This window comes from Stigmatopora nigra, chromosome 6, assembly GCF_051989575.1.
Source record: "Stigmatopora nigra isolate UIUO_SnigA chromosome 6, RoL_Snig_1.1, whole genome shotgun sequence".
NCBI lineage: Eukaryota > Metazoa > Chordata > Actinopteri > Syngnathiformes > Syngnathidae > Stigmatopora > Stigmatopora nigra.
Window position 1 is genome coordinate 3,748,697 of NC_135513.1, and position 26,429 is coordinate 3,775,125.

The 26,429-nt window shown below is 38.4% G+C and overlaps 1 protein-coding gene across 2 annotated transcripts; it reads right to left on the minus strand.

Moving 5' to 3' along the window:
• Window positions 1–26,429, minus strand: abcc6a (ATP-binding cassette, sub-family C (CFTR/MRP), member 6a). Of its 2 annotated transcripts, none has more exons than XM_077718809.1 (31): window positions 25,929–26,429; window positions 23,406–23,582; window positions 23,189–23,314; window positions 19,713–19,850; window positions 16,352–16,474; window positions 15,022–15,083; window positions 14,760–14,891; window positions 13,468–13,674; window positions 11,866–12,043; window positions 10,441–10,602; window positions 10,252–10,344; window positions 9,605–9,808; window positions 8,927–9,073; window positions 7,875–7,962; window positions 7,324–7,393; window positions 7,065–7,191; window positions 6,820–6,996; window positions 6,588–6,755; window positions 6,217–6,400; window positions 5,749–5,833; window positions 5,537–5,654; window positions 5,239–5,446; window positions 4,824–5,134; window positions 3,641–3,840; window positions 3,409–3,535; window positions 2,516–2,617; window positions 2,272–2,418; window positions 2,029–2,187; window positions 1,713–1,879; window positions 1,385–1,579; window positions 1–1,301 (listed from the first exon to the last, which is right to left on the minus strand). In XM_077718809.1, the coding sequence occupies exons 1-31, from the start codon at window positions 25,968–25,970 to the stop codon at window positions 1,193–1,195; spliced, it is 4,533 nt and encodes a 1,510-aa protein (XP_077574935.1). In that variant the 5' UTR covers window positions 25,971–26,429; the 3' UTR covers window positions 1–1,192. The 2 variants fall into 2 exon arrangements, with proteins under 2 accessions (XP_077574935.1, XP_077574934.1); XM_077718808.1 differs by lacking the exon at window positions 25,929–26,429 and adding an exon at window positions 24,524–24,666.

Below are 26,429 nucleotides of genomic sequence, written 5' to 3' on the forward strand. Positions count from 1 at the left end.
ATAATGTTTATTATTCAGCACAATGCATACAACAATAATAGTATTTCATCAGTGAAAATAGCTTGATATAAAAAGTATAAATATAATACAATTCTCAGTATTTGAAAGACATGTTTAGAAACACCACATAAATAAACTACATGGTCTTCCTTTGAAAAGGTTGTCTAAACCAGTAAGACAAAAAAAAAGACAGCATCATGACTTCTTTCCGCAAAAAGCCCATATAATTCTTTTAATTCAGGATCAAGGTCGTTGAGTACTATTCACACTTGGTAAAGTCAGCATAAAAATAGAACAATAGCGAATTCTCTCTACACAAATACAGTATATATATATATACTATGTATGGCCTGAGTTGTGCGGTGGTGGAGAAAAAAAATCACTCTCCAAGATTTGCACCATTGTTGAGATGAGACATTCTCTTCATTCAATGCGGCTTTCACATATAAGCATCAGTTTCAATCTGGTCGACAAGATTTCTTTGGGCTTTATGTTTACTTTGACAGAAATAAACAACTGCCTGCCAATGTTTTGGCTCACACAATTGTTTTTCTCCTATTCTCTGTAATATAAAAAATCTAAATTGGCTGCTTCAAACTCATTTCTAAGCTCTGAAAACCTCTCAACCCTCACATTCGCCAAGTTGAACCTTTCAGAGGGTCAGTATGTCACAGCCATTTTTGTCCGTGTTCTTGGAAAACAAAGCGGTATAGAAATGGAGATGACCTCTTTCTAGCACAAACCATTTTAAAAAAATGCAAGTAAACATCATTGTCAAAGCCTGAGAAAACATAGGTCATGTCCTTCATGGCATGCAAAACTATTGCTACCATTCATAAGAGGAATAACAATCCATTTAATTGGTGGTTGTCTTGCATTCCATACTTTGCTTGATCCTTAAATAGAAGGAATGGATTTTGTACTTGATGTACACATTTTTAATCGCTCTCACATTCCCAGCAATCCACTGTAGCTTCATTTACATGTCGACAATTTAAGTTTGTTTCCTGATTCAGGACAACATATTCATGTGAAAGAAACTTAGTACTGAGCTGTATTGGTTGCATCTCCGGGCCCTCAATTGACAATGCCCTCGGGTCAGCTGCCTCAGAGCTTGGGAAGCCCATTTCAAACTTTTGTTGAAAAGCCAACGGGGAAAAAAAAGCCAAATTTGTGCAGATGCTCCATGGTCTTAGACTAGGCCAGCTTCCCGACACATTCGAAAGAACTGACCCTGTTGTGCAATGAGATTGCTTGGAGAGTCCATTTCAGAGATGTGGCCCCGATCCATAACAATCACTCTGTGAAGTACAAAGGAGAAAGGTGGGTAGACTCATGTAAAGGAATTACTATGCTAGTATACTTTATACAACTGATTGTATACCTGGTGTAATCCATAATGGTGTTAAGGCGGTGAGCAATGGTAAGAACAGTGCAGTCTTCAAACTGGGTTCGGATTGTGGACTGAATTAGTGTGTCAGTCTCCAAGTCCACAGCAGCTGTTGCCTCATCCAAAACCAAGATCTTGGTTTTTCTCAGCAAAGCTCTCGCAAGACACACCAGTTGACGCTGTCCCAAACTATTCACATTATAAAGAGTTGTAGAAGAATCAAAATGAGTTGGACTGCGCATGAGTTACAATTTTGTGCATATTGTTGTAATACTAACATGGTTGGTAGGTAAATAAAAGTATAACATTTATTTTTGTCTACCTGAGGTTTTCTCCTCCTTCTGAGCATTCGTGGTTGAGTTTGTCAGGCAGATTTGACACATAGTTCTTGAGGTGAGCAAGCTCTAATGAACTCCATACTTCTTCATCGGTGTAAGTGTCAAATGGATCAAGATTCATTCGAAGCGAGCCAGAGAAAAGCACAGGATCCTGAGTGGGGAAAAAAAGCATTGATCATTTGGGTTGGTGATTTATTCCTTTTGTAATTAAATATATTCTCACAATATTATAAGCAATAGAAACAGTTTATGTGAGAAAAAGCCAGAGCTCAGTTTCTTTTTAAACTTACAATAACTTACCTGAGGAATTATAGTAATGCGTGATCGAAGATCATGAAGTCCAATGTCAGCAATGTTAACACCATCAACAAAAATACTTCCCTTAGTTGCCTCTAAGATTCTAAATATTCCCAAGGCAAGTGAGGACTTCCCAGCCCCCGTCCTTCCCACAATGCCCACCTGGAACACATGAGAGAAGTTGAATGTAGGTAAATCCTGTGCAAGCCTCATTAAGTAAAAATCACATTGTTTAAAGTTACTCACTTTCTCTCTTTCATGAATCTGCAAGGTAATGCCTTTTAAAGCCAACTCCAGTCCTTTGCGGTACTGCAAGCCATAGTCCTGGAACTCGATGGTACCTGTCTGGGGCCAAGCCAGAGGCAAAGAACTGCCTTCAATGCTCCAGCTTGCCTATATAATGCGAAGAGAATGAAATAATAGGGCATCATTTTACATTAGCAAAAAGAAAACATTTTGTAAAAAGTGTATGTGAGGTGGAAACACTGACCTCTTTCGCAGTGTCTGCATATTCATTTACTCTTTCCACAGAAACAATGTTGTTTTCTACATCAGTCCATGATCTAACAATCCAACTGAGGATTCCAGTCACCTGCAAAACCCAGCATAATGAAATGTTTTTTTTTCCACTGACCATACACAACATATGTTGCTTTAACCGTTTAATTTTGACACAGAAAAAATGTTTCATGGTAGCTTATATAACACACTTCTAACGTACTTGTATGTTCATTGCAAAATCAAAAGTACCCTATCAAACTTACAGAAGGACAAATAAACCATAACATTTGAGGTTTAGATTCGATGGAGTAACTCGAAAATCGATGTTGGAAATAGAAAATAATATCTCGACTCATTTTCTGAATCACCTTTTACTCATTAGGGTCGTGGGGGTGCTGGAGCCAATCCCAGCCGTCTCCAGGCCAGTGGCGGGGAACACCTTGAAACGGTGGCCAGCCAATCACAGGGCACAAGGAGACGGACAACCATGCACACTCACACCCATGCCTACGGGCAATTTAGAGTGTCCAATCAGACCATGCATGTTTTTGGAATGTGTGAGGAAACGGGAATACCCGGTTAAAACCCGGGGCCTACATTGGTTTTCTCTGGGTACTCGGGTTTCCTCCCACATTTCAAAGACATGCATGGTAGCCTAATTGAACACTCTAAAATCTAAATTGCCCCTAGGTATGAGTGTGAGCGTGAATAATTGTTTGTCTCCTTATGCCCTGGGATTGGATGACCACCAATTCAGGCTGTCGACCGCCTCTGGCCCAAAGTCAGCTGGGATAAGCTCCAGCACCCCCCATGACCCCAGTGAGGATAAAGCGGTTCAGAAAATGAGATGAGAATATTAAATAAAAGGACCTCATACTGTACCTGGAGGGAGTGAGACACAGCCAAGCCTACTATGCCTGGACTCAAGGTGCTTCTTCCCATTACAGAGAGAATAGCAGCTGCTAACACCACACCATTACCAACAAACTCCAGATTGACTGCAAGCCACCTACAAATGAAACACTAATGAGTGACAATGCTAATTCTAGTAATGCTTTAACAACTCAGTTTCAACTACTATGATAACAAATTTGATTTAAGATTGATATCTCACCGGGTGGCAACGAATCGGGGGAAGTAGGAGGTCTGGTTGAAATCTACCCTTTCATTAGCCTGCATGATGAACCTAGACTGATCGCCAAAGGCCCTGATAACACTGGCGCCCTGTACTGTCTCATTAAAGTGGGTGTAGATGGGAGAGCGGCTAACAGCTTCTAGTCTCCGCAGCTGACACGATGTAGCGACGTAGAAGCTCTGAATGAAATACACAAATGACAGAAATCAAGAAGAGGGTTACAAATTCTGGAAAGCAAATGGAAGGATATATTTCAAAATACATTTTACAATTTTTTGTATTTTGTAGAAAAGAACTGAAAATATGTACCCGGTGTGATTACCATTTTGTGAAGTGCTAAGTTATAGCAAAATCATGAATTCAAAATGTGTATCATTTTTTAATGATCCTCAATTTAAACAAATCATTATTATTGGCTTTCTTTTGACTGAACCTGCAAACCGAAGTCACAGTGAAAAAGTAGTTTTCAGTTACCGTATTTTCACGACTATAAGGCGCACTGCATTATAAGGCGCACCCTCAATGAATGACATTTTTCCCATATATAAGGCACACTGGATTATAAGGCGCACAATCAATGAATGGCACATTCTATTTTTTTCCATATATAAGGCGCACTGGATTATAAAGCCCCCTGTCTATTTTGGAGAAAAATCTAAGACTTAAGTGCGCCTTATAGTCGTGAAAATTCAGTAAGTTTTTTTTATTTTTTAGGATTTTTTGTTTTTATTCTGCGTGAAGGCCACTATTGGTTGAAGTACTATTGTTTATTCAATATTATTTTTTTGCATTTATCAGTGTCAGTACAGATTTTGTTGTTTACCAGCCTTATTCTATTTCAAACTTGATTGTAGAAGCTAAATACCGTATTTTCCATATATAAGGCGCACCACATTATAAGGCGCAACGCATTATAAGGCGTACCGTCAATGAATGGCACATTTTATTTTTTTCTATATATAAGTCGCACTGGATTATAAGGCGCCCTGTCTATTTTAGAGCAAATTTAAGACTTTTAAGTGCGCCTTATAGTCGTGAAAATACGGTACATGTTATTTATCAATTCATGAGTGTTCCTACAATGTTGCAATACAACCTGTGCTGGAAAATCTAAATTAGGAGTTGTAAGTTTTGTGTGAATTTTGAGATGAGAGGATCTTACCTGTACAAAGGCGTAGAGGAATGCAAGGGGCAAGATGATCACAGCAGCAAAGGGTGTTGCCATGAGCACAATAATGCACACCTCCATAAGTTTAAAGACGTAGCTCAACATCATCTTTAGGCCCTCAGGCACCATGCAGTCAATGGCGTCAATCTCTTTTGCAAATCGGTTGAGCAAGTTGCCGCTGGGCGTACATTCAAAGAATGACATCGGCGAATGTAACACATTGACCAGCAGGTCCATGTGCAAGTGGCGAGAAGCAATGATGCCGCAGATGGAGATAGCTACAGTGGTACCAAAGATTGCAATGCCTGAAGAGAAATAAAAAGTACATGGTCACATTTGGAGTTGAAGAATTTTCTTCTACTGTGTCAAAAAAAGCAAAGATTTTTCCAGTCAAATGATGGAGTCTAACCTTGAACAAAACCCAGTGCTCCAAAGACAGATAGCTTTAGGTCGGCATCAATTTGGGTACCGTTAACAATTGGGTCGTCGGCCCACATGCTCAACCAGTAGTTGTAAGCCAGTGAGGCTCCCTGCTGAAAGGCGTACAGGAAGACAATAGGAATGATGATGGCTAGTCCTATGGTCTTAAAGTACTTCTGGTACATCTCCAGCCGTACCTATAGTGGGGAAAAATTACTCTATCATAAACCATCTGAATGCATTTATTTCGACATAATTTTTGAATTGTAGATCATGTTAAGTCTTACTCGTCCTGTGTGGGCCTTGTCAGCTTCTGTGAGTTTGCCAAGTTCCTCAGGAACCTGCTCCTGCTCTGTTTCGGACACGGGCTCCATATTCTGTAAATTTGTATTTGTTGTCTCACCCCTGGGAGGAAAATGGTGAAACAAGAAGACTGTTTGAGGAAATTTATCAGGAAATTTGGTCTAACACAGGACCCACAGTTTAGAGAGTAGCATACCCAATAAGTTGCTCCTGAGACAAGTCTCTGGAGAATGGCATGAAATCAACCATGCTGAGACGTGCATTTGACTTTCTTGAGCCCGCTACAAAAAATAAAATGTATGCATTATTATTAGTTAATTGCATCATGCTACACCATACCATAACCCGTCTCCAAATAAGGACTCCTCAAACAACATAAGAAATTCAATAATATTAAAACAAAAACGCCAAAGCAAGTTGATAATGGTCCCCTTGGAAAAAAACTATCATTGAAATATAAAGGTTTTGTGGTTCTAATCTACTGTGCTAACTGCACTGCAATAACCCAAGTGTTATAATTTTAACTCCCAAGTAATCAGAATTTAAAAAAAACAGAGAATTGGAAATGTTTTGATCCAAGTGTTCTTGTAAAAGCCATATTGTGCAGAATTAGTTTTAGGCTTGACCAGAAAATTGAATAAACAATAAATACACTGCTCTTCACCTCTTTGTATGGCGCTTTCTTTCCGGTCGGTGTTGGCAAAAGTGTGTATGAAATCCGCAAAGGCGCCACGGCGGCTGAGAAGTTCCTGGTATGAGCCGCTCTCTGTGATTTCTCCATTTAAAAGCACAAGAATGAGGTCAGCTTGCGGCAGGAAGCTCATCCCATGGGTCACGAGGATACGAGTCTGCCGAGTCACATAAATGAAAGAAATTGGAAGTGCTCTCTATATGTGTACAGTCCAACACTAAATTGTCACAGTGTCGAGAAATGTCGCCAGAGTGGCTTTTTTTGTGTTTTAGGACAACAATGTAGGTCACATTTTTGCTAGTTTGGGAACCGTCGTTAAAACCATTTCTCTATGAGGATCTCACCTTGTCCTTAAGCACTCCTTTTGGTCCAATGACTTCATCAAAGATATGCTGACCGACGTGTGCGTCAACAGCAGAAAGCGGGTCATCCAAAAGGTAGACATCTGCTTTCCTATAGACAGCTCTGGCCAAGCTAACTCGCTGCTTCTGTCCACCTGAAAGGTTAAGCCCCTACAGGAAAAAAAGGTCAGACAATACTCATAGAATTGAAGACTCTCAAATAAAATAATTTTACCTTCTCCCCAATTTCTGTTGCATCTCCTGCAGGTAGAATGTCAAGGTCAGGCAGTAGGGCACAGGCCGCCAACACTCGGTGGTACCATCTCTTCAGTTTTTCACGGCCAAAAATGATATTGTCTTGGACTGTGGCGTTTTGGATCCAAGCCTGCTGAGGCACATAAGCTGTAGAACCCTGCAAAGAGATATAACAGAGATGAGTTTCAGCGTACTCTTTTGTGTAACAAGAATGCAGCATCATACCTTCACAGTGACATGGCCGCTTCTTTTCTCAGTTTCACCAAGCATGGCAGATAATAAAGATGACTTCCCGCTTCCCACATGTCCAACCACAGCCACGAGGGAACCCCGCGGTACACGGATGGAGATTCTATGAGCAACAAAAGCGATATTTCCTTAAGTTATATATCACGGATGGAGATTCTATGAGCAACAACAGCGACAGTTCCTTAAGTTATATATCACTCTCTGGTGTATTTATTCTTCAAATGCCAGAACTTACTTTTTAAGACATGGAGGGCCCTCTGTAGACCAGCTAAAAGTTCCGTTTTCGATCAGCACATCTTCCGCATCTAAGCAAAGGAAAGGTTGATGAGCGACAAAAACGTTCAATACTTCTTATCATCTTTAATCCCTCATAACATAAGTAAAATTCCCCTTCAATATATTATCAAAGATCTTTTAGCAGATTTATTTCCTCTACAGATAACGTAGCTGTTGCTTTTAGGAGAATGTCTGAGCAAGCGTTGACAGATGTGAGATGGAAAACCAAAGCATGTTTGCCTAATTCCTATTGCCATATATCAAAAGTTTGAATTCTTGTGCAGATTTATGACAACCACTAAATGGATGCATCCTATAATTACTTTGTCTGTCTGTCACCCCGGAGGCCCGGGAAGTGACAGTGCACATCATTTATGTCAAACTGTTGTGTTCCACAAACACAAACAACTAAACCTTGTGGCCTGCCTACATTTATTATGACAGTCTTTATAGGGAAAATAGCAGCTCATTCATCCAGTGTGATCATTTAAATATAGGTGAGGTCCTTACCAGAACTCAATGGAGCCTTTAAGACATTATCCACTTTGAGTTCCTCTGCGCACAGATATTTTCCCAGACGTTTTAGTGAAACCACAGCCTGGACAGAAGACATAAAATTGTTCACAAAGACTGTTATGAAGGTATCTAGATTTTTATTTAAATTACAATGTCCCATATGCATTGTATACAGTAGTGTTCCCTCGCTTATCGCGGTTAATGGGGACCGGGACCAACCGGGACAAGTGAATTTCCGCGAAGTAGGGATTTCCCTTCAAAAATGCTTGATTTGAATTTAATTCCAAAAATTATTTTTTTTTATTTTTACATTTTTTTTTATTTTAATTTTTTATCCCCCTGTATACAGTACACCATATAGAATACAGGTAGAGAGAGTGGAATTCATGATATAACAAAAAAGACTGTAAAATATGTTGTTTCAATGTAATATTTGTATTTTTTTTTCCAAAAAAAATCTGCGAAGCTCTGAGTGCGCCATAGCTGAACTGCGAAGTAGCGGGGGAACACTGTATATATGTACAGTAATCCCTCGATTATCGTGGTTAATGTAGACCAGACATGGCCGCGCAAAACAAAACAAAAAAAACACAAAGTAGTGTCACCCCTATTTAAAAAAAATATATATATATAATATAAATTTTCTTTTTTGTTTACTTCAGTGCTGAGTTCTGGTAGCAAGCGGAGGACAGGGGAGTGGCTTCCCCTTGCCAGTTTCAGCGCAGATTTTAACATTTTATGAACTTGCAAAAAAGAAGTTAATTAAAAATTTCCCCAGAAAAAATCCACGATGTATTGAAGCCGCGATATTTGAGGGATTACTGTGTGTATATATATTTATACATATAAAAATGTGAGACCTAGTACTACACACAGCTGCCAGCCAGTATGTTGCTGCTACAACATTGCCAACTCTAATTATAAAACTGATGCATTAATTTCTCACTGGAAAATACTTTATGACAATATCTACATCATATGAAAGCACAGAAATATTCTTGCAATATAACATAACAATAACTGGGCAATTGTGATCATAATCTTACCTGCATGCTTGTACTTATTGCAAAAGGAAGCTGACTAAGTGGTGTCTTCAGAATGTTGATGAGCGCCATTGAAACAAAAACCTTCTGTGCATCCAGGATGTTTTTGTCATCAATCATAATGTAGACTCCAAACATCGCAAAAGCAATCTGGAGGTTGCAAAATGATACATTTTTACAATGGTATTACTAGTTATTATATAGCTGCATCATCATAAGAAACCCACTCAGCAACAATCAATCAGTCAATCAATCAAATATACTAGAGATAATATATATCTATTTTGGGTAAAACATTCTCATGGATGAAAAAATAAAATCGTTGAGATTTTCATATATATTCTAATTTTGCCTAATATTTTTCAAACAGTAGGGGAAAATGAATTAACATGAACATTGATAACGTTACATCGATTAATGCAGCCACTACTAGTTAGGAGTGGGGGGGGGCAGATTTGTTACATGCATCTTTCTGTAGAAATTGTATTTAGAATGCAATCAGAAACATGACACAACTTGCTCAGTTTAGGTAAGAATTAATTTAGTAATCAATTCTCCAGACTCGTCGGCCCTGGGGCCGACTAATTCAACTCAATTTGAATGTATAAATGCTGTATGAATGCATTAATAATTTTATTGACATTTATTTTATAAAAATACAAGTATACAATGTGTTCCTACCATGAAAGATGAGGAATTGAAGGATGCAATTGAGATGGAATAAAGGATCTGGGATTTCTTCAGGGCATTCAGTTCTTTTTCTCTATACCCTAACACCTGCTCCAGGAAGGCCTTTTCCCAGCCATAGAACTTGAGAATCTTTATTCCGTTCAAGATCTCGTTCATTAGTCGGATGCGGCCGTCCATGAACTTCATTTGAATCTCCTGTTAACCAGAATAAAAGGAAGGTCTCTTCATTTTTATTCTTGCACATTGTAAAGAAAAGAATGTGAGCATGGGTCTCCCCTAAGGACAAACTCACAGGCTTTCCTGTGAATATATAACAGAACTCTTAAAATATTTTAATGACTTATGACAAGTCTGCAATTAAGAGCCAGAAATGTGGTCAGAATGCAATCATGGTTTTGATTAGGTTTGTCTCTAAATTCATAAAAAAAGCATGCTGTTTTAGAAAAAGGCATAGTTGCGTGTGCCTGCTCTTTCCAGTCATTGTTATAGCCACACTAAAATGGCTGGCACGAAGGACAAGACATCGAAACCAGCTGTGATAATCTGGAGGAAACATGCAACTATGACAAAAACATGAGAACTCCACTGAACTTTTATTTTTGGAAGATTTGAATCTAATTCTTCAATTTCATTTTTACCTGGAGCTTGCTTCTTTTCTTTGCTATCAGTCCATTCAGTGGAAAAATAAGGATAACTGTGGCAATTCCTGCCAAAGCTGATGGTCCAAGGTGCTACCAAAAGGAAACCAAACAATGGTTATCGTAGTAGTACTAGTAGCTCCAGTATCAATATGCACATTAAAGACGCAAAATTCGAAATTCACGTACTTGCCACAGGAAGAAAAGACAAAGTGCAATTTCTATAGGGGCCAGCCAGACAGCGTTGAAGTACACCACAAAGTCCATGAGCTTTTGAGTATCTGCTGAAACCAGATTTACAATTTCTCCAACAGTGCAGGTCCTCCTGGCAGCGCTATTGATCACCAAAGACTGGATTGATAACAAAAGAGACATTTTATAGTGCATGTTTACAAATTAATGTACAATTAATGTAGAGATTTATGTATATATAGTAAAAAACTTGGACTTTGCCTTTAGACATGTATTGAGGGTAAAAAAAATCTTTTAACTCATCCATTTGGACTGGGACAATGCCTATTGCCACTATTAGGATTCAGACATTGCCCACAACATTAGTAGACAGTCACTCATTCACAGCCAGTGGTCATGTTTCAGTGCATTAACAGCAATGGATGGTCAATTTATATTGACCGGGAGGGAATGGCAGTATCAGAATGCTTAGATTATTCATTCATTCATTTTCTGAACCGCTTTATCCTCACTATGGTCGTGAGGGATGCTTGTGCCTATCCCAGCTGACTTCGGGACAGAGGCGTGGGATACCCTGAATTGGTGGCCAGCCAATCGCAGGGCACAAGGAGACAAACAAACATTCACGCTCATACTGATACCTAGAGGCAATTTAAGGTCTCCAATCAGCCTACCTTGCATGTCTTTCGAATGTGGGAGGAAACCGGGGTACCCGGAGAAAACCCACACAGGGCCAGGGAGAACATGCAAACTCCACACAGATGGCCAGCCAATTGCAGGGCACAAGGAGACAGACTCCCACTCACACACATACCTGGGGGCAATTTAGAGTGTTCAGTCAGCCTTCCATACATGGAAGGAAACCAGAGAACCCAGAGAAAACCCATGCAGGCCTGCGGAGAACAAGCCAACCATAGACAGTTTCGAACATAGAACCCCAGAGCTATGAAGCCGACGTGGTAACCACTCAACCATGCATAGAGTAAATGCAAAAATTGGATTCATTGTAACATTAGTTTAGAGATTAATCTATCAAATTGAGGGATTAATCACAGTATTGTTTGTAGACTAATCTATAATTAACTATTTCACTTCCAATGATCATGTTTAAATGACACTGGATGTCTAATTAATTTCAACTGAGAGTGATGGCTGAATGTAAAGAGAAATCTCCAACAATTTGATTAATTGCAACATGAGTTGACAGATGAATCTATCATTAACTCATTCACTGTTAATGATACTTTTTCAGTGCCACTGATGCTGAGACCCATTTGATCCATTTTGGCTGGGACGGACTGGCAGTGTTAGTGATATCAATTGCCAAAACTAGAGTAAATGCTACAATATTCAATCAATTATCCTATTAATAAGTGACCCCTGGTGTAATGACTATATGATACTGTACTCTACTCTACTCACCTTCCTATATACAAGGCCCATAACAGCAGTCTTAACTCTCATTCCCACTGTGAAGCAAGTGTACATGTACTGATGGTTGAAGAGGGATTGGAGGCAAGAAAGCAGGAACATGAGAGTGGCATAGAAGTAGCCCTTCCACAAAGGTGCATCTTCATCTTTCATGAAGCCCAGAAGAAGGCTAAACACAGACAAAAGAGTACAATTGGGTCATTCAAAATTTAGGAAAAATCCTACTGACTCCCAGGAAAGAAAATGTTGTCCAATCCCATTTATTTTCAAATTCCCCAATCTGTGAAATAATTGGAATACTGCAAAAGAAATTTGGTATCATTGGAAATATCTGCAAAAAAAGAGTTAGTGCGATTGGATGGCCTGGGTGGGAGATATTTAGGTTTACAAATTTGAACTACTGGTAGTCAGGAGGCTATCAAAAACAATGCAGAGAATTCCACTGTCAATGTGGTTCTATTTCAGACATTCATGTGTATAGTAATGGCACCACGAATTCAATGCAATTAAAACAAAGCAGCTTTGTTTGTACTACATGGCACAGACCTCTCTAACCACGTGCCAGCAAATGTCTTATTGTGGTCTGTCTGTGTCTGTGCCATTCAGAGACCAATGTTGTGTGCCTTGCTGAGGCAAAGGGTTGTGGTTTCGTCTACTTCTTGCTTACAAATCCATGACTCTAATTAACACTTCAAATAATTCAGTGTTTGTGCCTAAAAAACAACATTCCAGTCTGGCCACTACGGTGGGAGGGGGCCATGACTTTGGTTGGTTTCATCCTTGCCAGAGTACAGCGTTTTGTTTGGTTGTCTTTGACACAAATGGCTAGATAATGACAATGACATTGTTATATGGGATTAAATGCGTCACAATATTTATATACAAGTTTAAATTTGTCAGTGAGGGTTTTGTTTGCTGTATTTTTTTAAATCACTATAACAAGGGCATTTCTTTCTTTTAAACTCAATTTCATCCAAGTAGGTTTGAGTCCAACATGAGGTTTGGAACTTTTGGCAGCTGCATTATGCAGTACATTAAACTCAATGTCACTCGGTTTGTGGGACACAAGCACTGAAAATATGCCTCAGCAACACAAACTCCCAGTTTCTATTTCTAAATGACTTACATAACAGCACAATACCGCAAACCTCATTTCTGCTATTTTAGCTATAACTGTCTCATTTATATCACTCAAAATCTCAACAACTTGTAGTTACCATTATCAAAAGCATTTACTGTGTTCAGATATACTTTATATTTGCAATAATCTCTGATTAAAAGGAATGAATAAATCACAAATTAACGTTCCCTTCTTTTCCAAATTCACCTTTCCAAATTTGTTGAAACATCCTGGTATACAATTGTAGATAATTGTAAAATAATTGAGAGAAAATTGACAAAGTGGCCACCCCTTATAAATGTTTTACCTGATCAAAAGACGGAAATATGACAAAATCTTGAGGAAATCTAAATAAATAATGTTCTTGGCTGTCCTACTATTGTACTTTGGCCATTAGTGAATCCCAAAACCAAGGATTGACATAGATTGAAAGAAGCAACTCATATGACAGAAACTGTTATGCTTTGTCTTACCTTAGCACTTGGGGAATGGCGAACATGAAGGCATCATGGAAAACGATACACATCGTTCCAGTAAGGAAGTATGGACCAAACTTGCGTGCCAGAGTTCTTAATAAAAAGAAGCCTGAGCTCTGCTCCTTGTGCAGTTTTCTGAGCAACTGAGATTGATCAGGCAGCCTGCTGCCCAAAGACATGCCTGATGTCAAGGCCTTTTCCCGCCTGTCATGGGGGTGAAAAAACACAGTTACACTCCTAGCAAATTGCTGGGACCACTTACATTAATACCAAAATAGCGAAATAACCACAATGGAAGCACAGTGCTTTTATGGTGTCTAGTATTTATTTGGCGGCCGACGACGTGAGTGCTTATCAGCTAGTGGGGCACCTGGGTTCAAATCCAGGTCGGTCCACCTGTGTGGAGTTTGCATGTTCTCCCTGGCCCTACGTGGGTTTTCCCTAGGTACCCCGGTTTCCTCCCACATTCGAAATACATGCAAGGTAGGCTGATTGGACACCCCAAGTTGCCCCCAATATCAGTATGAGTGTGAATGGTTGTTTGTCTCCTCATGGCCTGCAATTGACTGGTCACCAATTCCCCTGCCTCTGTTCCGGAGTGAGCTGGGATAGGCTCCAACACCCCCGCGACCCTAGTGTTGATAAAGCAGTTCAGAAAATGTGATGAGTATTTATTTGGACTTTTAAAACCCTCTCTGTGCTATGATATGTAACTCCGGAAAGCAGACACTTGCTTCTAGTGGCCAGTGAAATAATCTTCAATTGTGACTTAAATCCCCCAAACCCTGCCATTTCATGTTTGAAATATTGTTCCAACTTTTTAGACTTTACATTTCTACTTGGCATATTAAAGCCATGATACTCGATTGAAGTGGCAAAGTAATGCTTATTTGTGATAAAAATATTGGCTCCATCTTCATGTTGTGTTAGCTTTATCTTAAAATAGACATAAGCTGTTTGTACTATAATTTTAAGATTAAAATTCCATCATTTGGGGTTTGGTCTCCATGAGTAATCAGCCCATAAAATAGGAAAAATAAAAACCACAGCATGTGTCATTTGTATTTTGTGCTAACTGTTAACAGATTCTATCTTTGCTGTTTGAAGTCAGAAAAAAATCGGATTGCTCATCTAATTATTGGGATCGTGGGACTTGAGTCCAAGTAAATCTGGGGAAAAGTTCAAAAGTGAATCAACGTGTACTACAAGATAATCTGATACAGTATATGTGTATTTTTGTGAAATATTTGTAACTAATATTACATAATAATTGCATGAGAACATCTCACTTTTGAATCTTTGCATATTCCACTGTCCAGTCCTCTTGCAGCACTGAGATAATTTTATGTGACGTGTCTTCTTCTCTCAGTGTCCACAAGTCCTCCGCTGCCAAAGGAGTCCGATATCCCTTCACAGCAAGCCTGAAGAGAAAGTGTGGTGATGATTCACAAATATATAATTATCAATGGAAAGAAAACACAGAAACAAGGAAAAATGTTGCTGGGGTGAGTCATTTACAGGCTCAAAACGGGGAAATTTTGAAGACCTTACCCAGTAAACCACCAGAAGAGCATTTTGGATAAAAAAGAGGCGTCTTTTACAGGGCAAGGATTCTGTAACAGAAATAAAACTAGATTGATTCTTGTGTTGATAGTATTTAAACTGTACTGCATGTTGACATTGACACTGAGTACAATAAAAAAATAGGGTATTTGTACAGTAAATTGCAGAGAAAAGGTGGTGCATTCAAACAAGTCAGCATACTGTAAATAGAGTGTAAGTACATATGAAATAAAAAATATATTTGAGGTTAAAACAGCAGACAAAGTGGAAATGTGTCATTGCAAACTATTCTATACATACACACACACACACAAAGGTTGCCTTCTCAACCATATGTTTTTCTCCGTTCATCCACCCCCTCAGTAGGATATTTGCTCTCATTATACCAACACTACATCGTTTCATTCTTCACTTCCTCCCTTGTTGTGAGTAAGTCTAACCAGACAAGGACAAGGAAGTGGAGGAGGATATACCAAGGAACGACCAATGGGTGTGTTCATGACGACAGTCTGCGGCTTTTACACCGCACCACCGGCCAGAAATCTGCAAGGGACTTTTCCAGCTGTTTCCATGGTTTATCACCGGGGAAATAGTATTACATCATGACTCTTTGATTGATGAGGGCCTAATTTTCAATGTCCTCAAGTAGGCGGCTTGATGGGCAAAATATCAGGACTGGAAACTACAACCAAAATCATACAGTGAGAGACAATTAAGAACAATTAGCTTATGTAACATAAGTGTGAGCTGTTATTTTATCATGAATCTTAGATATAGTGTTGTTGGTAGCAGAGTTTCATGATCCATTGGCATATATGTGTCACGTTAATGGTATGCAGGAGGACATGGTAAAGCACACAAATGCTTATTCGCACTCTTCTCACAGGAAGTTAAAGCAGCGAGGTGAGAAAGTAAAGATGTGAATCACAACACTGACTCCAAATGGTGGAGAAGCATGCAAACCAAGGTTTTGAACCACAACATTTGGCAATACATTATTTGAATGTTTCTTTTGACAGTGTCATTAGACTCATGATATATATATGAATAAAGTTATCCAATCCAATCCAATGAACATGAACGAAGGCTTATGACGTGTAAATACTAACCCTGAGAGAAAGATATTTAAAGCAATGTTAATAAAAGGTGGCATAATTCACTGATAATGATGTCTATCATATGCATTTGTTGATATTCACTACAGGTGTTATGTTAAGATTATGACATTGTCAAAAGAAGCATTCAAATCAAGTGTAACAAAAGATTCTTGGGCAGTTCAAAATGTTTATGGATGTAGTATATATATTGTCTGTCATACCTTTTCCAAGACTTTTTTGCCATCTGGGGGCAGGTCGGCAAAGCAGCACAAGAAGAGCTGGACCAGTTGAATGGTGAAGTAGGAGAAAAAAGCCAAGTATCTCACAATATCAGAGGTAATGCCCTGTTGAGTAAGTAAACACATTCTTTTAGAGACCACAATGGCAACATATAAAACATGGAGTTTATTTGGTGTAATTTACTACAAGCATGTCTGACTTTTTTTCTTTAAAATCAAGAAGTAATGTAATGGTTTTGGGGATTAAAATATTAGAGTAAAATGAATATTATACAACCAACAGTTTCCAGTTTCACAGCCAAATGGTATTATAATACTTAATCACCACTAAACTTGCTCAACAAATCATACTTTTTCTGTGGACTTCAACCATAGTCACAGTAATAAATAGATGTTCCTATATTTTGACTTCCCCACATGTGTACACTACAGGATTTGGTTTATAAAACCACAACACAGATGGATTGCAGCAGTTTTAAGATGCGAGTTTGAATATATGTCTACATTCATTCTGTCAAAAAACAGTAAATAATTGAGGTTTTATAGAACCATCATATGACCTTAGGACAAGGTGAGAGCTGAGTTATAAACACCAACCAATAGTCTATAACGTAGAACTTTTTAAAACGTTGTCCTTGCCATACAAAATCTGTTTACTTTGGCTTGTTTACTTTTGGGTTAGTGCCACAACCACAGTTAGTTTGTTGCGCAACAGTATGAGTACATATGCAATCCAGAACCATCGTAAACGTAGGAATTCTCCCTTTGGCCAGTACGGGATATAAGGATACAAAAGGGATCTTTCCACATATACTGTAGAATAACAGGGTCAAGCTAAATGGAAGTGTGCGTGGGTAAAATGTAGGTCAAGTAAACACGAACACTGTGCCTCCAACACTGTCACAAAGTAAAACCTTTTCTCTTGAAGTATCTATTTAGTGTTGCAGTAAGATATGTCACAGTAAAGATTCTATAATAATGTGTGACAGGTAAAGAGCTGCCAACCTCCCTTTACCCCATTTCAGGAGTACCATTGTCCCATTTCTGGAGTTTATGCATTTAATGAATGTGATTCACGCAAAATCCATATGCGTTGAAGTCGCACAAGACGAATCATTCATCAGAACTTGTAACTCGGATGATTCACAATGCACTCTTGATACCGAATTCGGTTTACAGTGCAGTTGTATCAAGATTGTGGAAGTCGTAGCAATGGTGTGAATTTCGAGGCATTTATATTGTAAATTTGGTATTTTTCTGATTTTTTTTAAATGTTCAATAGAGAATTTTTTCAATAGAGATTTTTTTTCAATAGAGAATTTTTCAATAGAGAATTTTTTCAATAGAGAATTTTTTCAATAGAGAATTTTTTCAATAGAGAATTTTTTCAATAGAGAATTTTTTCAATAGAGAATTTTTTCAATAGAGAATTTTTTCAATAGAGAATTTTTTCAATAGAGAATTTTTTCAATAGAGAATTTTTTCAATAGAGAATTTTTTCAATAGAGAATTTTTTCAATAGAGAATTTTTTCAATAGAGATTTTTTTCAATAGAGAATTTTTTCAATAGAGAATGTTTTCAATAGAGAATTTTTTCAATAGAGAATTTTTTCAATAGAGAATTTTTTCAATAGAGAATTTTTTCAATAGAGAATTTTTTCAATAGAGAATTTTTTCAATAGAGAATTTTTTCAATAGGGAATTTTTTCAATAGAGAATTTTTTCAATTGAGAATTTTTTTCAATAGATATTTTTTTCAATAGAGAATTTTTTCAATTGAGATTTTTTTAAATAGCGCAACTATTGTCTTTTGCTTTTAAACAAGCATTAGATACCCACTTGTATCTAAAAAAACTAAACTGTAAAGTTAAACACATTGACTTTAGATGGTAAAGTATGAACTCCATTTCACTTTTCGCCAACTACCTTAATGCTAATATACAAGGCTAGACACAATTGTATAAAAAATACCGGTTAAAAAAAAAACAACATAAAAAAATAAAAAATAAAAATATCATGAAAGAAATCAATGTCGGACGATATGCCAAAAAAAAAAAAAACTTTCTTTGGCCTGATTGCCTCGGCCTCGTTCAAAGTCACATTGTGGCAAACAACAACAATTTGGTCAAATGAGGAAGGTTGGAATTTAGTATACATATTGTGGAATTTCCTAAATGCTAAAGATATGGTAGATGATGTAAAGAACCACAGTCGTATGTTTCATTTCATTAAATTATTAATGTGTGTGAAAGTTAAATTTTGTCAGGTTTGCGATATAGATTTAATTCAGGCAGTATGTTTGGTGTGAATAAACCTATAAAACCAGCAATGACGTTTTTCTGGTCTGACCCAGCTTTGGCTTGGCTCACCCGCATTCATCACAGACCCATCATTACAAACCCCCAAGCTGTGTGGGAATGTCACACTGACAGTGATAAAACCAAAATATGGATGAGTGTTTGTTTGCGTTATTTTTTTTGTGCAAATTCATACCTGTCAACTGGTACGTTCTCGCCGTAATTGGTACAACTGAAAGCCCATTTTTATATTGGTACGCTGTACACATGAAAATGGTACGCTAAACGGTGATTTTGAGAAAAAAAAATAAATTAAGGCACTTTCTAGCCATTTTTCACCATCCGCCATTGTTTCTTCCCGGAAACGCATGTCTGCCAAGTGATATATGTACCGGCGCCTCTGATTGGCTAAAAAAAAAGATCATGATAAACATTTCGTTTTGTAACACTTTCACCATGTGATTTCCGTTTCCTGTTCCCTTGTTTATGTTTACTTTCATTTGATCAGCTGTTTCTGGTCTGGTAAAGTAAAGTGGTAAGATTTTCCATGTATTTATACATATATGTAAGGGCGAAAACAAAATTTGGTAAGATCACAAATGGTTCGAGGTTGACAGGTATGCAAATTCAACAACTTCATGCCTTTGAACATCTAAATATAATCTAAGGCTCTCTAAACAATGATTGCAGTGTCTCACAGCAGGAAGAAGAAGAAAAGAGAATTGTAAACATAGACAAGCCTAGCCAGAATTGGTTAATGTTGAGTTACCTTGGTTTTAAAATGGAGGACTAAATAATAGTTTGCTCACATAGCATACAGCTCAAGCTGTGCTCTTGGAAACTTATATGTCTAGAGTCTAGACTATGGGCAGCACACACACTTGATTAGATATGACTGCATGGTATTTGTGTCTGCAGGTTCACAAGTCTGACCAACCATGACCATATGTGCATTTTAAGATAAAGGGGGGGAATAGAGCATTTTTTAAAAATGATTTACTATACAGAAAAATAACTACAAATACATTGATTTTTGCATAAATTACCTCAACGATGGTAAGCTGGATCTTTGCTCTGAGAGGCACCAGTGAACAAACAACAGAGAGGACCCAGAATAGGAAAAGGAAAACTGAAGAGCGACAACCCCGTATTCTTTCCAACTGAATGATGCATAAGGCCAAGATCTGAAAAGAAACAGAGAAAGAAAAATGCTTTAGAAATTTGTAAGGGTGCTTTCTTGCCAGAGGCAGCAAATGCAGTGCCAAACCTATGCGGATGCTAGGAATCCTGTTATGAGTCCTCCCAGTGTCAGCAAATAGAAGCCCACATTTAATTTTACTATACTGGAGTATTTCATAATATGCATAATATGACATTCTTGAATGAAGCAAGAGAATAGGCAGTACTGTGTTTCGCCTAGATTCAGCGGGAGAAAAAAAAGGCACTGTTGGAAATGCATTCCCTAGAAAAGACCTTCAACTTTACAGAGTGGAACTAATGTTCGTTGGCTAATAGTGGTTTGCAGAATTTAGTTCCTGGGGTTTTCCTGCCTTAAAAATGTATGATATAATGAATTTTGGGACATTTCACTTTTCTACGGCTGGATAAAGCCCCTTAAGCATGTGAAAGCTGTTTTTGCCAAACTAAGATTTGGTGTTAGGAAAAAGTCAACCTCTTTGAAGTTGGGTCAAGCCATAAGGCCAGCTCACCAAGTGGAGAAAAAGTAAGTTTAGGTTTTCCAAAAAGTCCCACATTGGTTAGACTGAAATGAGCCACAGGAATTCCTATTAAAGGCTAGCGGTAATAGGAATTGCCCATCAACAACTTGATATGGCAAGATTTCTGTGTGTTTGCCAGGAGGAACATCACACTGTGCCCTCAATGATGTAAACAACATCTCTGGCTTCTCATTTGATGTTCCAGCAGACGATTTATTTTCTGGCAGTTCTTTTCCACTATTGACTTCGTCTTTGTGTGTTTACCAAAGAACGTATGAGTATCTCAGCAGTCACTGGAAGGGCAGCATGACAAATAACACAATTTCTTCCAGATACAATTTACCAATCTCTTGCCAAAACATAACATAGAGCATCTAATAAAATCTAATCAAAATTATTGTCTACATTATTGATCAGTTGATAGTTTTATTGATTTAGAACTGTTCAGAAATATGTGGAGACACATTTCAGAATAGCTTTAGCCACTGATTTGGCTTTAAGGACTTAAATAATGGAGTGTGCCTTGACAGGCTCTTTCTCAGTCAGTAGCACAATCATAAAGGAATAGATTTTGGACAAATCCTGCATTAAATATTTTCCAAGAGTGGTTAAAATTGCATTTCCTTGAAATGTGTTATGTGCCCTGAATGACTTGCCATTTAACTGTAAACTTTTTTTATGGTCTGAGTAAGCAACTACAACGAAAAACCCTTACTACGCTTGAATACCTCAAAAGTCCCTGCCTTATAATTATATGTTAGCTTTGCAGGCTGGATGATGGTTAGATATTTATAGTACATTATTCTATGGTAGGGCGACCCTGCGGTTGAGTGGTTAGCGTGTTGGTGTCACAGTTCTGGGGTCCTGGGTTCGAATTCAGGTCACTCCACCTGGGTGAAGTTAACGTGTGGGTTTCTACAGGTACTGTGATTTCCTCCCACATTCCAAAGACATGCATTGTACGCCTGTTGGACACTCTAAATTGCCCCTAGTGATGAGTGTGAGTGGGGATGGTTGTTTGTCTCGTTGATCCCTGCGATTGGCTGGTCATCAATTCAGGACGCCCCCCACCTCATGAGTGATTCTGCATATTTAACCTCAGTGTCAGTCTGCAGAAGGTCCCCACCTTGTGGTCTTCCTGTGTGTGGCTCCATTTTTTTACCTAGATCTACAATTTCTTCTGTGTCTGTGCTTGTTATTGTCTTGCTACTGCAACCAAGGGAATTTCCCGAATACGGGATTAAATAAAGTTCTAATGTAAACTAATCAAATCGAATCAAAAGTGCACAAAGTCATCTGGGATAGGCCCCAGCACCCCCCCCCCCCCCCCCCCCCCATGACCATTGACCATACTGATCTGTCAATACACTTCTAGCCGATTCGTGCCCAATGATTTCTGTTGGTTCTTTTGCGATGATTAATGGTACCCCCTCCTAAAAAAACTATTTCTGAAATCCAACCTCTATAGAAGACTTGTCTTAGTTCAAACACATGCTTGTATTTATTGAGGAGTCTGCAATGACCACAGGTGGCCAAAGCTGTCTGGGTTGGAGAGTGAGAAACCAAAAAAGGCCTACAGAGAGTGGGTGCTTTATATGTAAAGCTACCCATGAGCATCAGTGCATTAGTGGCCCTCTGACTGTTACCTGCATTGTAAGTCCTCTCAAAATACTTGCACATCCATCATGGAGTCACTGTGCAGCTATAAAACATTCACATTTTTAACGATCAAGACCCTGTGTTTATCGCAACTATTAGCTCATAAAGAAATCCAATGTCTTGATGATGATTCAAGACCCAAACACAACACCACCTTTGCTCCTGCTTAAACTATTTTCCCATGAAACTGTAATTGATGTAAGTTTCAGTGTTCTCTACATCTTTATGATTAATGGTCAAATTCAAGCATGTTTGCAGGGTCATGCAATATTTACATTGACCGCACCACTATAAATCCCCCCCATAGTTGTGATTTTCACCTCAATGTCTTGCCTACGGATCATATAGTCCAAATTCTTTCATGTGATTGCACATTAATGTGTGAGCCATATTCCCAGAAATGTCTCCTTGCTCCTATTTATGATGATAAGTTGAATCAATAGTTTATACTCACACAAATTCAACGGAGATTTCCACTGACTTTGTGAATCATATTGTAAAATGTGCTGATTACAGTGAATGTATTGACAGAAATGCCAAAAGTGTCTGGGTAAAATGATTTAGAAAAACAACACGAACAGAAAAAAAGGTTTCACATCAAGATGACAAGACTGACCAACGATTCCCGTTCACGTTGACTCGTCAAAATTTTGTAATATGCGTGGTAGGTTGAAATTTGGCAACATCTCTTTGAGAGAGAGAGTGAGAGAGAGAGAGAGAGAGAGAGAGAGAGAGAGAGAGAGAGAGAGAGAGAGAGAGAGAGAGAGAGAGAGAGAGAGAGAGAGAGAGAGAACAAGACATACACTAATGTGTATTATAGGACATTTCAGAAACAGTTTTTTAGTGTTGTCTTTATAGGCGCTCCATAGATTCAGGTAATAGGATTCAGTATACAGCACCAAACCATGGATGTACACTTTGCTTTGGGGCAGTGCGATGAGCATAAATGCAACAGCACAGTATTTTTTTGCTATTAAATCTTCATTCATTCGTTTTCTCATGCATGATCAGGGATAACATTCAAACTTCATCCACTCTCATTGGGCTGTTGTTCTTAATGTTGTTTTCCAAAATATAGCTTATTTATAAAACTCTGATACTTTAAACATGACAAAAAGCAGTTCAAGGAAAGTGATAAGTTTTACCACAGTCATGCTGCGTATGATGGGGCTAAGAAGGAAAACCATGTGCTGCTCGATCTCCTGCCTCCTCTCCAGTAAGATGTAGAAAAACTCCACAAAGCCAAAGGACGCCAACAAAAACCCAAGCACCTAAGACAGTACAGTGAAATGATGTTATAAATTACGTATACAAAAACAAAAAGCAAAAATGTAGATTCCTTCTTTTTAGTGCATGTCTCACCATCTTGGAGATACAAAGGGAGGACATCTGAATGCGTCCGTAGTCATGGCAGTAAAGGAGAAGGCAGTAGAGGGGGGCCAGGAACCATAGATAGATACAAGGGACCCACACTAAAACTGTGTTCTGGAAACATTGGGTCAAGTCTGGGTTTGCTGTGTACCATGTGCGGTTCCAGTCCTGCAAGAGATAACAAAAAGATGATAAATGTCTTTTTTTGTTTTTTTTTAATCAATGAACTACAAATATGACACTGATATCAATCAACAAAGAAAGCATAAACTTAAAGAATTTAGACTACATTTTAGCATTCCTCGCAGTACTAAGTGGAATCACAGTCAACAAAAAATGCCACTGTGTGAGGAGGTCTTTCTTTCTCTAAATGCTGAGTCAACCTCATTTTTTTTCTTTCAGGACTTATGTAGGACAAAGCAAAAAAAAAAGATCATATGCAAGTAACCAAGTTTACAAACAACAAACCATTTGTTGGCTTGTTATTCGTGGATTATACAACATTGGCAGAAGCTCAGATTTCAGCATCTGAATAGAATATATACACAAAACGTGGTTTGTTGTTGTTGTTGTCTTCTAATTTATTGTATATCACTCAACTGAACTACAGGGTGTCTGGATCTGCTAGCAAAATACTAAAGGTAGGGGTTTAAAAGTTTCTTGTAAGGCAGAACAGATTGGCATTGCTCAAGAGTGAGAGTGGTTATAAGCCAGAATGCCTATATACAACAATCACCCATGCACACCTCTATTAGTTTAATCCTCAAAGATGAACACGTTCAATAAATGTGGATTGGGACACTTTGGTGTTTAAAAAAAAAATTAAATGAAGGAACGTAGGGAATTTGACCCTACATGGACCTTTACCAATCTCCTCTCAAAAGGGGTCAGAGATAACACATTTTGTAGACCGGTCTGCTTTGTGCATATGGACACTTAAAAAAACAACAACACAGTTTCCAGCATTGGAAACAGCACATTTTAGTTCAGTTCAAAAATCTTGCTTACAAAATTGATATTAAGTTGCATTTCGGTTGTATGTGTAAAAAATGTAAAAACATCAAAGAGTTTGTTGTGTCCCGTATAAACAGTGAATAATTCATGCTTACCATAAATTGCCACTGCTCATAGCATCTGAAGTCAAAAGGGTGTGAAACCATAGACTTACTAGCAGCTACGTGTTTGAAATACAGCTGTATGCTTGTTCATCTCACCACAAGGCCGTAAGCGTCGTTGCAAAATATTTCAAAAATAGAAAAACTACACTAAGCAAAAAAAAAAAAAAATCAAATCAAAGGTCAGTGTTATGTAATGAAAGGATTTGCACGCAAAGTGAATCTGTGGACTCTGTAAGTGCATTTAGGTTCATTTAAACAGTATTACTTTTGAGAGCCAGTGAGTGGGCGGCAACTTTCACAGATCCTTCAGACTCCTGTGGTCAATGGCAAAAGGATGAACAGAACGCTTTTATGAAGACACACTGAGCATTTTCTTGAACATTTCACATCTTATCCAGTTTCTCACCCTTGGCTGAAGTGATTTTATCATCACCATCAACTTGGATGCCACAAGGTGTCTGTTTCATATGATAAGTCAAAACGGCCTTATTGCATAATTGAATAATGCAATCTATGTTTTCATAAAGCAGCAATGCAAGTTCTGCACCAAAAAAAGGTGGAATTGATGCTTATTAATTTGAGTATGCAAATTGTACATGTATATTTCCAAGTTTCTAGTTTGTTCATTTTAGAATGGAGGACTTAGTATGCTTGAGAGAATTTCCCATCAAGACCAGAAGGCAGTGATCAAAAAGCCAGAAAATGACGTTGCTGTAAAGGTATGTGTAGTGTTATTACTACTACAGCTAAAAAGTAAAGGGACACTGCTGCAAAATCGAATGCAAAAACTACAATTCAAAAGAGGGTCTTTGCTATGCAGACCTCTACACATTGCATCTTCACTTTAATGCATTACCAGTTATGCTTTACTTTCAATTCCCAAACATGTGACGGTCGTTTAAAAGTTCCCAGAAACATGGACACAAAGTGCTGTAATGAGAACCAGAAACACAGAAGGGGCGTGATAAAAGGGGCATAAAGGAAAATGTTTAACTGTGAACATTCCAGCTGAAATGGAGACATTGTTTTAGCTGAGAAATTGCAGATGGAGATTTCCTAATTCAAAAGACGAAATATCCCGACCTCTAAATTCAGATACCTGCAGGCTGCAACTTGCAGGGCAGTTTTCCTGCCATATTTAATGTGGAAAACAATCTGTTAAATTCCTGCTGTTCTACAACACACGACACTAATGGACAACATATTTGATTATATTTTGGGTACAAGAAGTGCTTTTTAATGACTAATATTTTCCCCCTCCAACAATTTCTAGCCTCCTACAGTCAGGATTAAAGTCACCAGACATTCAAAATACAGTACAGTATAAACATGACAAATAGAGAGAGAGAGAGAGACTGAGACAGAGAGATAGCACAAAAGGCCTGTTAAGACTCACCCACAGAGGGTCCAAGCCACTGAGTCGGCAGAAGGCATCCATCCACTCGCTTGCTGCTTCCTCTCTGAAGCTCCACTTGTTGGCTTGGAACTGTCCCGTTCCTCACACTAGGTAGCACACCCTCAGCACCAGTGTGTGACCCAGTCAGGATAAAGAATTTACTGTGTCGCTAATGTGCGTCTCACTTTTTTGGGATGCCAATATTTCTAGTTGAGTTCAGACTGTAGTGTCTAAATGGCTCTGTGTTTATTAGAGAGTGCGTGAAGAGTGCCTGCGTGACTTGTCTTCCCTTTTAATAGAATATCTGCTCTGAATGTAAGTTTGCATTTAGTTTTGGAACTGCTGTTTCCCAGAGAGCTCGTGTCGTTCTGAGCCAAACCCTGTCTGCCTGCCTGTTTATGAGTGTGACTCCTTGTTAGGTGGGTGGAAATATTTCTTTCTCTCGCTCCCTCACACCACTCTCCTCTGTCCCACATCTGCTGGATTTCAATCAAAACACCA